Genomic DNA, 12461 nt, shown 5'->3' with positions numbered 1-12461 from the left:
TACTCAAATTGCACGCAAAACAGACACTACTAAAACAGGAGTATTGATGCACATTGGTTCTGGAAAATGAAGGCTCAGTTTGTCGCGCGCCATTGCAGTACCACTATAGCAGCATTTCTGCCAAAGACTGTTATACTAGCTGTCTATTGTGTGTTTTATAAATGTGCAATAAGTATAAAAAGATGCATTTGTATAAGAAATTGCCAACTTGTTCTCATTCTGAGAAATAAGGTAGGCCACTTGATTTCAACATGTGAACAAAGTGGACAGGCTAGCATGCTGTTTAAACAGTTGGATGGACAGAAGGGTGTGTTCATAACAATTCAACTGTTCTACCTTGTCAGCTAGCAAATAGATCCAAGTTGGATAAACTTCAAATATAAATATTATCTGGATACTCACTAGCACGTGGGCTTGTGCTTGAGATATTGTTTATGAGACCTGTGTTAATTTTCTATAGTGCCTGTTTCAAGAAGTTAGTCATTATTAGTGAATGTGCATTCAGGTTAAATTGGTAACAAAAAGGGCCTTTTCATAGACTGACCTGAATGCCAGATCACTGATTATTGCAAAAAAAGCATCTATTTGAAATAATGAAATAATTAGTGGGTCTTATGGTTTTGTAAGGCTTATATTTAGTTTAGGTATCATTTCACAAGCCCTGAATTAATTTGATTATTGCTGACTGTTTGACATGCAGTGTATTTTACCTTTAATTGTACAGCAAAACATATTTTTTGAAAAATAAAAAATAATAATCGTGACAGGATTTTTAGGCCATATTGCCCAGCCCTATCCCAAACTGAACGTGGCCTGGTTGCCAGTATGTTTCTGATTTAGCCAACTCCTTTGTTGTCTGGTATGAGTTGGCTAAATCAGGGACAAACTGGCAACCATGATAGACCTACCTATCATTCTGACAGCTACTGTGTGTACAGGTAGACTGTGTGTACAGGTAGGACTGTGTGTACAGGCAAGACTGTGTGTACAGGTAGGACTGTGTGTACAGGTAGGACTGTGTGTACAGATAGGACTGTGTGTACAGATAGGACTGTGTGTACAGGTAGGACTGTGTGTACAMGCAAGACTGTGTGTACAGTGCACATTGAGGGACGCAAGGACTCAGAGAGGGACGTCCTGTACGGTACCTGGTTCTCAAAGCTGGGCTGTACAGGGATCTGTAGACTGTCAGTGACGCCCTCTCCATTCTCCTTCACATAGTAGACCAGGATGCGGCTGAGGGGCGCCATGGAGTGGGTCACTGGGAAACGCAGCACCAACATACAGCTGTCTGTCTCACCCTGTGGGGAGGAGGCTGCCGGACCTGGAGTGCATGGGAAGAGAAGATGAGGGTAAACGGAGAGAGGAGATAAGGGGTGGAAGAGACAGAGAGGGGCGATTAAGAGCTAAATATGTACAGAGTTTGAACAACTATCCTCTATGCATTCTTAGCAGAATGCATTGAAACATTTGGTGCAAACATGGTGTCCATTGGTCAATGTTCTCTGCTCTTCATTATGGGACTCTATAGTACTGACCAGAGCCACTGGGTGGCGTGGTGGTGTGGATGTTCTTGTCAAAGGTGACCGCTGCCCTCTTGCTTCTGTGGGCTGTAGCGTTGGGCTGCTGCTGGCCGGACTGGACAATGTTTCCTCTGGAGGCGATCTCATAGTGGAGGGTGAAGTTACAGGGACAGGTGGACTTCAAAGTGACATCAGCCTCTTGACCGATCTAAACACACAAAAACACACACCACTATTACCCTAGGGACATCATTAAGGATCATAATAGTATTAGAAGTACCATGTTATTACTGCTTACATACAGTCTGTATATGATATGTGGCCCATGTCTCAACGATGGTGTTGGAGACCTGATGATCTGTAATGCTAGTAAAGTAATGATAAGTCGAGTGGAGTGCCTACCTTGAGAGGAGCGCTGAGGCTCTGGATCTGAATGTGACACTTGCTGGGGGAGTACCAGCTGCTGATGGACAGGTAGCTGGGGAGGTACTGGTCTCCAGCCGGACGGCCATCTATGGCTGTCACCTTGGTCTGGGGCACAACACACAACAGGATTTAACCCACCAATACATCAAGCAAAATCCTATCAAACAAAATCCTGATAGCTCGGGTTTTATGAATAGCTCTTATGAGAAGCTAACTAAGCTCTAACCATGTCCACGTCCATCTCTCTCTTCCTCCTCCACCTCTCCCTCTATATCTCCATTCCCTCTATCTCTCCCTCTCTCGCTCTACCTCTCCCTCTATCGCTCCACCTCTATCCCTCCACCTCCTCCATCCATCTCTCCAACAGCCTCTATCTGTCCTCCTTCCTCTATCTGTCCTCCTTCCTCTATTTGTCCACCTTCCTCTATTTGTCCACCTTCCTCTATTTGTCCACCTCCTTCTATTTGTCCTCCTCCCTCCACCTCCCTCCATCTCTCCACCTCCCTCCATCTCTCCACATCTCTCCACCTCCATGGTCCACTGACCTCCAGCCAGACGTACTGGGCAGAGTTGGGAATGGAGGGGATCTCAAACGTGGCCTGGCCATCCCTGGACGTCAGCTCGCTGGTGTACACGTTGTCCTTAGGGGTCAGCTCCGCCTTCACACGCACCCGCACCCCATCTGCTGGGCTACCGTCAGGGTAAGTTACCTCTACCTGGGGGACAGGGGGACAGACAATCAGGTCTCTCGCATTGAGACGCATAAGTGAACGCAAGTCTTGTACAGTCCAGTTTCCCTTGATAGAAGGTCACGTGAAGTCAATCATATGAATACCTTTGGCTGTCTCTTACCTTTCCCTTGTAGGGCAGGCCAGGCTTGAACTGTTTGCGAGTGTCCTTTGAGTATTTGATGTCGATAAGCTGCTTGTGAACTGGGGTTGAATCATCAAACATGGTTTGTCGCCCTCCGTCCTTGCTGGTCACTGACACCCACATGTTCACCGTGCCCCGGAAATGATCAGCCACATCCAGGGGCATCATGTCTTTGACACACAGGCTGAAGGTCGCTGAGCCMTTGATCTAATAATAGTGGAGGAAACAGACAGACTGTTAAATATCTGAAATTAATCCTAAAAGGGTTGAATGTGATTCCATTTTCCTGATAGTTTTAGATTATTCAGCACTGCAGCAGGGTTCACTCACCTCCATTGTCTTGACCACAGGATGGCCCACCTCATGCCGGTAGTACCCAACTCCATTCACTGTCATGTTCACTGTCATCTTCCCGGTCACTGGCTTCCCAAAGATATATCTAATAGACAGAAAAGTAGGTTGTGTTTTAACAAGAGTAGAGGTGCTACTTTGCCTGTCTAATATTCAATGAACAGTATGTGTTAGGAAATCACATTGACCATGTTGAAGTGAATGATGCGAGTCGTCACTCACCTGGCCCTCACAGTGGCCTGTTCACACATGTTGAGGTCCTGGATGTACTGTGGAGGGTCTATCACCAGCTCAAACTTGGGCATCACTGTGTGGAGCAGGGGGAGAGGAGTCCACATTATGCAAAGAGAGGCATGACAACTTGGCTGTACAGTCCCAGTTCAAACCTATAAATACCACCTCAAACAGAAGGGTCTTTGAACGTATCTATGTTATGTAATCATGCTGGAGTTCCAAAACCTTTCAACCCAAACCACATCCCAATCTGGATAAATGGTCACGCTCAGTTATCAACTCACCATACTTCTGCACTTCAAAGGACTTGTTGTAGGTGTGTCCCTGCATCTCTACAAAGATGAACCACTCTCCAAACACGGGCTGGTCTGAGAGAGGGAAACTCATGTTGACGACCCCTGAGGAGAAAAGCAGGGGTAAAAAAACAGTGTTTTTGACACAGTCAACATCACATGATAACATAGGGAGTTTCTCTCACCGCAGCAGAGGGGTTTAAGCCCTTTCCACTGGACCATCCGAGATCCTCTTGGGTCCTGCAACCCAGAGTATGAATACACAGTTGATCAAGAGATTCTACTTTCATCAAAACAAGCATCAATCTGTTTCTCCCTACGTGAAAGCTGTGGGGGATTGCCCTAAAACAGCATGAACTTACAAAAGTACTCATGAGTGAAGTTATGTAAGGGTTATGTAAATACATATATTGGGGATAACCCCTCCATGTCCCCCACTCCTACAGTAAGCTACTTCTTACTGGCCTGGCTCTGACTCTAGGAGAAAGACTAACACTAACTGCTGTCAATCAGGTAATTACAGCTACTCTCACAGAAACTCCCCTACCCAGAAGGCCACTGGTCTGCTGGCTGCAGGTGACAGAATAACACAACAGCTACACAGTTATTCTTAGTGTCTGAGCTGAGCTCATTTATACAACAACTTCTACTGGAATCTTAACACCAAGTAGCATATTTACACTACAAAAGCCACTGCAGACAGAGCACTGGAGGACATGAGATGGACGGAGAGTGGGGGAGAGAGAGGAGAGAGATTGAGGAGCTAGTAACAGCAGGGGAGAGCAGCTGAGTCAAAGAGAGCAGTTCCTTTCATGTTCAGTGTTAGGTTGGTCTGCTTCAGGGGCCAGGCTGGAGCTCAGAGCACAGGCCTGTTATCAAAGTGAGCCCTTCCCTGCCCTGTAATCTTCTGCCTGGGGTTGGGACACTAAACCCTCAGTGTCCGTGGCCCTCCCTCCCGGCCCAAGTGGTCCTTCTCCATCCACTCACCACAACGTAGGCTTCAATCTGCAACCAGGGCAAGAAGAAGATGGAAAAAAAAGAGTCAAGGTTGGCACACACATTAGACAAACTGCACAGCCACATGGTAAAATATCTCCTCCCCTCTCCAACAATCATCCATCTGTGAGTGCGATCGTTAGCCATTGCCAGCAGCAGACCTTTATAGCTCTAGCCATCAATAAACACACTGTCTACACAGTGGCAATGGTATATTTGGAGCCAGTTCAAAAATTCCAACAGAAATGACTCAAGGTTTGTGGAGGTAAATAGGTTACTGTACATTTAGTACACTCAGGCCAGGTTTCCCCCACTTCACTCCCCTCTGAGGGGTTCTTGAAAAAAATAAGTGTGTAAAACTAACATGATGCCGCCACCCTTCATTTGAAGCCGCTACACATCAAAAGAGAGGAGGCCAGCTGCTTGGCATCAAGGCCCACTGACACACATTAGGTCAACACACCTGATTCTCATAATTCATATCCCATCCATTTCCTGTAAGTGAGTGTGATGTCTTGGCTTTGATGTGAGAGACTGGTTGCATTACCTTGTCATTGGCCGGCCTCAGATCCGGAGTGACAGAGTACACGTTGATGAGCACTGGATTGAGAGGAACAGATTATTACCAACTTTAATGCATTTTTTTTATGTATAGTGGAATAGACAATCCATGTCATTAGCTTTTCTCCTGGGCTGCTATTAAGACATAATGGCCTATGAGTAAATCTATCTACTGTAGAAGGTTTATGCCAATGGTTGATACTAAATTCAAAATGGAATTCAAAAAATTTAGAACCAGGAACAGATATAGCCCTTGGTTCACTCCAGACTTGACTGCCCTTGACCAGCACAAAAACATCCTGTGGCGTACTGCACTTGCATCAAATAGCCCCCGTGATATGCAACTTTTCAAGGAAGTTAGGAACCAATATACAGGCAGTTAGGAAAGCTAAGGCTAGCTTTTTTAACAGAAATTTGCATCCTGTAGCACAACCTCAAAAAAGTTCTGGGACACTGTAAAGTCCATGGAGAATAAGAACACCTCCTCCCAGCTGCCTACTGCACTGAGGCTAGGAAACACTGTCACCACCGATAAATCCAAGATAATTGAGAATTTCAATAAGCATTTTTCTACAGCTGGCCATGCTTTCCACCTGGCTACCCCTACCCCGGTCAACTGCCCTGCACCCCCCAGAGCAACTCGCCCAAGCCTCCCCCATTTCTCCTTCACCCAAATCCAGATAGCTGATGTTCTGAAAGAGCTGSAAAATCTGGACCCCTACAAATCAGCTGGGCAAGACAATCTGGACCCTCTCTTTCTAAAATGATCTGGAAAAAATTGTTGCAACCCCTATTACTAGCCTGTTCAACCTCTCTTTCGTATCGTCTGAGATCCCCAAAGATTGGAAAGCTGTCGCGTTCATCCCCCTCTTCAAAGGGGGAGACACTCTAGACCCAAACTGCTACAGACCTATATCCATCCTACCCTGCCTTTCTAAGGTCTTCGAAAGCCAAGTTAACAAACAGATCACCGACCATTTCGAATCCCACCATACCTTCTCCGCTATGCAATCTGGTTTCCGAGCTGGTCATGGGTGCACCTCAGCCACGCTCAAGGTCCTATTTATCGACCTGGCCAAGGCTTTCGACTCTGTCAATCACCACATTCTTATCGGGAGACTCAACTGCCTTGGTTTCTCAAATGACTGCCTCGCCTGGTTCACCAACTACTTCTCTGTTAGAGTTCAGTGTGTCAAATCGGAGGGCCTGTTGTCGGGACCTCTGGCAGTCTCTATGGGGGTGCCACGGGTTTCAATTCTCAGGCCGACTCTCTTCTCTGTATACATCAATGATGTCGCTATTGCTACTGGTGATTCTCTGATCCACCTCTACGCAGACGACACCATTCTGTATACTTCTGGCCCTTCTTTGGACACTGTGCTAACTAACCTCCAGACGAGCTTCAATGCCATACAACTCTCCTTCCGTGGCCTCCAACTGCTCTTAAATGCAAGTAAAACTAAATGCATGCTCTTCAACCGATCGCTGCCCGCACCTGCCCGCCCGTCCAGCATCACTACTCTGGACGGTTCTGACTTAGAATATGTGGACAACTACAAATACCTAGGTGTCTGGTTAGACTGTAAACTCTCCTTCCAGACCTACATTAAGCATCTCCAATCCAAAATTAAATCTAGAATTGGCTTCCTATTTCGCAACAAAGCATCCTTCACTAATGCTGCCAACCACCCTCGTAAAACTGACTATCCTACCGATCCTCGACTTCGGTGATGTCATTTACAAAATAGCCTCCAACACTCTACTCAACAAACTGGATGCTGTCTATTACAGTGCCATCCGTTTTGTCACCAAAGCCCCATTTACTACCCACCACTGCGACCTGTACGCTCTTGTTGGCTGGCCCTCGCTTAATACTCGTCGCCAAACCCACTGGCTCCAGGTCATCTACAAGTCTTTGCTAGGTAAAGCCTGCCTTATCTCAGTTCACTGGTCACCATAGCAGCACCCACCCGCAACACACGGTCCAGCAGGTATATTTCACTGGTCACCCCCAAAGCCAATTCCTCCTTTGGCCGCCTTTCCTTCCGATTCTCTGCTGCCAATGACTGGAACGAACTGCAAAAATCACTGAAGCTGGAGACACATCTCCCTCACTAACTTCAAGCACCAGCTGTCAGAGCAGCTCACAGATCCTTGCACCTGTACATAGCGCATCTGTAAATAGCCCATCCAACTACCTCATCCCCATACTGTATTTATTTATTTTGCTCCTTTGCACCCCAGTCTCTCTACTTGCACATTCATCTTCTGCACATCTATCACTCCAGTGTTTKATTGCTATATTGTAATTACTTCGCCACTATGGCCTATTTATTGCCTTACCTCCCTTATCTTACCTCATTTGCACACACTGTATATATACTTTTTTTCTACCTTATTACTGACTATATGTTTGTTTATTCCATGTGTAACTCTGTGATGTTGTTTTTGTCACACTGCTTTGCTTTATCTTGGCCAGGTCGCAGTTGTAAATGATAACTTGTTCTCAACTAGCCTACCTGGTTAAATAAAGGTGAAATACATTTTTTTTAAAGGGCCTGGGAGATTGAGACCTTTGTGTTTGGGCTTGTAGACTGGCTTATCCGTCTGGATGAAGACGGCTGTGCCCTTGCTGTCCACAGTGACAGTGGTGTAGTTGTGGAAGATATATCCCCCCTCAGTAATGTGGCGATTCCCCCACACCTTCAGATGGGCCTGACCTCTCAGACCAGGAGGGACCTGGAACCAGGAAGGACACATACAGTATATCTTCAGGGTGCGGTACCTAACACAACACCACACCACACAGAGCAGTGGCAAACCAGATGCTAAAGTGCTTATCTAACACAGTGGACAATACAAGACTATATTTCATAAAGACAGGGGTGGGGGTTAGAGGGATGGGAGGAATCAAGTCGTGCATGTTGGATTGATCCATTCCAGCCTTTGGGGGCTACAGACCCTTACATGCACATAAACAGATGTTGCATATTATATTGAGGCTGTTACCTTATTCCAAATGAATGTGCAAAAAGGCAGATGTTCACATACAAATGATGTTAGTGTTGTTCTGTATGTCGTTTGTGGAATGTGGACAAACTGAATGGGATCTCACTACTGCGCAGCTGGAGCCACAACCATTTCAATGCATTTCAAATACACTCTTGAAACAACAATTGCGTTCTTTATTTATAACTCTACACAACAAAGACCTGATATAATCAACTGATGAATGATAGATAAAAATGCTGTTAAACACAATGACGTTGCTCTCACCTTTAATTTGATTGTACCTTTGTCTGAAATGGAGAAAAGGGAATAAAATCAATCAGTAAAAGTACACACAAAACCAAGTAAAACCTTCTCTCAAAATGATTAAGCTCTTGTGATTGAGGTGTGGTTTGATTCAAGGAACATTAACTCGTTTCAACACCGGTCCTTGAGGGGCACATTGTATACCGGTTTCCGTCCTTGCCGTTTACAGTAATCAAGAACCTTAGTTATATAATGTTTGGTTATACTGTACTTTAGGCTCAGCCACACGTCCAATAGCGTTTGCTGGCCAAGAGTACTTAGCACTAATGAACGTAATTTGCGAACCAATACGCACCGATTTTACATGTAGAATCGAGTGACAAATGTCTGAACGATTGGCAGACGAACGCTAGATCCACATTCGGTGCGATGTGTGCAAACATTTAGATACATCACAATAACCAGTTATGTGAAATCTCAATTTTACAGTTATCAATGAATTGCCAGAGGAAAGGAAAACCAGTGGAACTGGAGCGATGCACTCTGCAGGAAATACAGCTACAGACTCTTTCAATGAAGTGCTGAAGTCCCATTAGTAGTGCTGTCAAACAAAGCCCACATAGATATACACAAAAGCCTGGTTAGACAAGCCAGGCTTTGCCATAAACCCCCTATCGTCAGAAACATCCGTTAAGGGCCCTGTGAGGTCAGGAGTTTACACTCAACCCGACAGGTCAGGGGTCAACCAGCCTCACACTGTCCCCTGTAAGAGCGTGTGTGTAATCCACTCTCAGTGTGTGTAGGGAAAGGTGCTGTGTTTTTCTACGTCAGCATGTGTGTGTGTGTGTGTGGGTCCTCACCTAGCACAGTGCCATGGCTGTGTGCCACCGTCTCACCCTTCACAGAGAGCTGGACTTGGACATGCGTCTCCTCCACAGCGTTGAAGATGGTGATGCTCAGGGCCTCCTCCACGCCAGCGCGGAAAACTGAGGGAGCAGCAATCAGGTAACCCCTAGTGACCAGYACAAAGAGTGGGCTTGGTCAACAAACAGTGGGCCAGGGAAACTTTTGATCAGACAGTACTTCAGCCAGTGGTTCACAACTCTGGTCCTTGATGGCTTGCTGTTTTTTACAGGTTCTGATAAATAATTCATTCTCATCCCACTATGCTTCCAGCAGCACCCAATATCAACACACCAGTGGCCCCAACTTCACCCTCCTCCTGCCCTCCAAATATGGCTGTTCCTAAGGCAGTATTGACCCGCACACACGCACACAAACACACCTCAAGGGATTTGTAAAGTGAGATGAGGTTTAACTGCGAGGTTAGCAGCGACACAGTACCTGTCAGCCAACACGGCTCTGCTCTAGTGTTCTCTTTGGGTGGTCTGAAACCACTTCTGATGTAACCTTATAGTCGTTGGTTTTTTAAACATAACCAACAAGATTCCAGACAGTCATTCTGATATTTAGTCAAGGGAAGACGGCTGTCAGAAGGGTTGGAGGCCAAAGGACATCCTCAGATGCACATAAACATTCTAAGTCCAATTAAACTTTGACCAATAGTAGACAAAAGACCACCATAAATGAGAGCAAGGGGTTCAACTGGCTTTAGTTTGGAGACATACTTAGGTTTCCATGTTGTACTTTTATCACACTATTACATTACAATTACTACGGTGTTATTACATGCTCATTTCACCTTTTCATGAGTGAAACTCAWTAAAAATGTGATTACATTATTTAAAAAGCAAGTTCTGTTTGTCATTCAGGTGACAGTTTTTCCAGACCTGGGAGCTCTCTTCTTAAACTTTAATCGAGATCACCCAAACTAGAATGAGCATGGAATCCACCAACGCAATTGCATGTCTGAGTGTCCGATCATGTGTTTAGCATTACAGTGCTGGGAGCCAGAGGCTATCTAAGGCTATCTAAGTCCAAGAGTCATGAGAAAATCCCTTGGATAAGGGGGGCTTTGAGAATAGCAAGATAATATGAGGAAATTGACTCTCAGGGTTTGATCTGTAGCAAGTTCAATCATCTCTTTGATAGGCCTGCGTCAGGTGCTAAGGACCATGCTCACTTTAGTCACACAGGCAGATGCACTGAACTCACAGTGGTTTCTGCCTGCCTCAGAATTCAGACTCCAATGCTTGAAGACTGATGTTCTTTTGTTAGGAACGCTGGTATTAGTCCTGTAGCATTCTCTATGGTGTGGTGTTGTGGCCCCAGCACAGCTTGTAACCCTTCACAATTAACACAGCCAAATTCTCCACTGTTCAGGATTAAGCTCTGTCATACTGTTGACAGTAGCCCAACTGATAGCATCAAAGAGCCCAAAGTCAAACGAATTTCAGTAGAGCTTTTTGTCAAACACAGGGAGGTGGAGGAAATAGTGGTATGGTACTATAGTGACCATAAGGTGCTAAGTGTGGAGGATCGTTTTCCATTCATAGGAAATAATATGTACACAAATCAAGTAAAGCATTTCATTGCTCTTAGACTGTAAGCTTTTTGTCATTTTCTTCTCCTACCAGAGATAATGGTATATGAATGGTGTATTGTAAAATAAAACATTTACTGTTTTCTTGTTGTAAATGGGCTCTAAAACACTTCTCGAAGCAGAACAGGAGTCCTGATGGACAAATTTTATACAAATTACTTTATTTTTAACTGTTTAAATTTCAATAGTGTCGTTTATGCAAATAGGGAGTAGGTGAAAACTAATGAGAAAACACAAACTTTTATCAGGGTTGATATTTGCTGCAAAGTACTACAACGAAGTACTGCAAAGTACTACAACGAAGGCACAAATAAATAAACAATTGGGGCTCAACCATTCAATTTACATCATATAACCCAAATGTCGTCTGCTTATGGGACATAGTATCATTTATAAAGCGTTGTAAGAACATTTTAGAATTTTAAAAATCCCATACTTCATGTGAAAACGTGTCGACAGCATCATCAATCCAACCGCAACTAGGGCGCTGAACGTGTCAAGTGAGTTCGATACATTGTTTCACGTTCATAGCATAATGAACAAACCCTCTTTATAAATCCATGTCATTCGATTTTTCCAAACAATCCTGAATTCATTCCGCAAATGCAAAATTCAGCTTGTACTGAAAATGAAGGAAAAAAACAATACAAATACAAAACAATGCGATGTGTAAAAGTAAAAATGTTTGCAATAAATTAAGTAGTGATTGATATGTTAAACTAGGAATGAGCAGAGTTGAAACAGTGTGGTTTTGCGTATTACAGTAAAGATGGCAACATGCTCATTTACAATAGAATTAGGTCAACCACTTACTGTCTTTCTTGTGCATAACTTCTGACGATGCAGATGAATAAAGTCCACGAGATACACGCTGTCCAGCAGGACCGCCACATTCTCAATGTTACCCCAGTTTGCTGTGACGAGAGTTCTAAAGTCGCTCAGAGTTATAAAGTTCAGACTTTCACTCAACGCTTCAAATGTACAGTAGCTTCGACCAGCCTCTCATTCTTACGTAGCCTATTCATTGAGGCACTAATGTGTGAGCGCCAACTTCTGCCTCGAATCGGCAAGCAAGGATCATGTTATCAGCATCCCACTTCGAGAAATCCCGTTTCGGGGCAACTGGCTTTTTCCGTCAGAGCTCAAGGCACATAGACAGTCCTCTTTTTGCGTGCCTGATTCACCCGCCTCAATTTCGTTCTCTCATATAACAGCATTACAGATTATTAGTGTCCTCCCATCCCCTGAAATGTAGCACGATAGAAAATAGATCATGTTTATAKATTTATTTCCAGAGCCTTGGTGTTGTCCCTTTCTTCTCCAACTGTGCCTCCTCGCCTCCTTGACGTTTCAAAGCTTTTGTCACGGCTGGTTCGAGTCAGAACAGCTCCTATAGCCTAGCTCAGGGGTTCCCAAGCTTTTTCACTCCGGGGCCCCTCTTCCAGA

General features: G+C 44.7%; 1 protein-coding gene across 1 annotated transcript in view; it reads right to left on the bottom strand.

Annotated features, from left to right (window-relative positions):
- LOC111975938 (C3 and PZP-like alpha-2-macroglobulin domain-containing protein 8) overlaps positions 1 to 12461 on the bottom strand; it is a 47395-nt gene extending 34934 nt beyond the window's left edge. Inside the window, 15 exon segments of the mRNA XM_024004609.2 lie at positions 1149 to 1324; positions 1539 to 1731; positions 1926 to 2054; positions 2495 to 2665; positions 2802 to 3029; positions 3153 to 3261; positions 3396 to 3480; positions 3692 to 3805; positions 3886 to 3940; positions 4688 to 4705; positions 5244 to 5296; positions 7831 to 7996; positions 8534 to 8556; positions 9373 to 9524; positions 11829 to 12461. Coding sequence (XP_023860377.2) covers positions 1149 to 1324; positions 1539 to 1731; positions 1926 to 2054; positions 2495 to 2665; positions 2802 to 3029; positions 3153 to 3261; positions 3396 to 3480; positions 3692 to 3805; positions 3886 to 3940; positions 4688 to 4705; positions 5244 to 5296; positions 7831 to 7996; positions 8534 to 8556; positions 9373 to 9524; positions 11829 to 11908 — 1752 coding nt within the window. The 5' untranslated portion in view covers positions 11909 to 12461.

This window comes from Salvelinus sp. IW2-2015, linkage group LG16 (assembly GCF_002910315.2).
Source record: "Salvelinus sp. IW2-2015 linkage group LG16, ASM291031v2, whole genome shotgun sequence".
Classification (NCBI taxonomy): domain Eukaryota; kingdom Metazoa; phylum Chordata; class Actinopteri; order Salmoniformes; family Salmonidae; genus Salvelinus; species Salvelinus sp. IW2-2015.
Note: the sequence above shows the minus strand (reverse complement) of the source record. Positions and strands in the feature narration are given on the sequence as shown.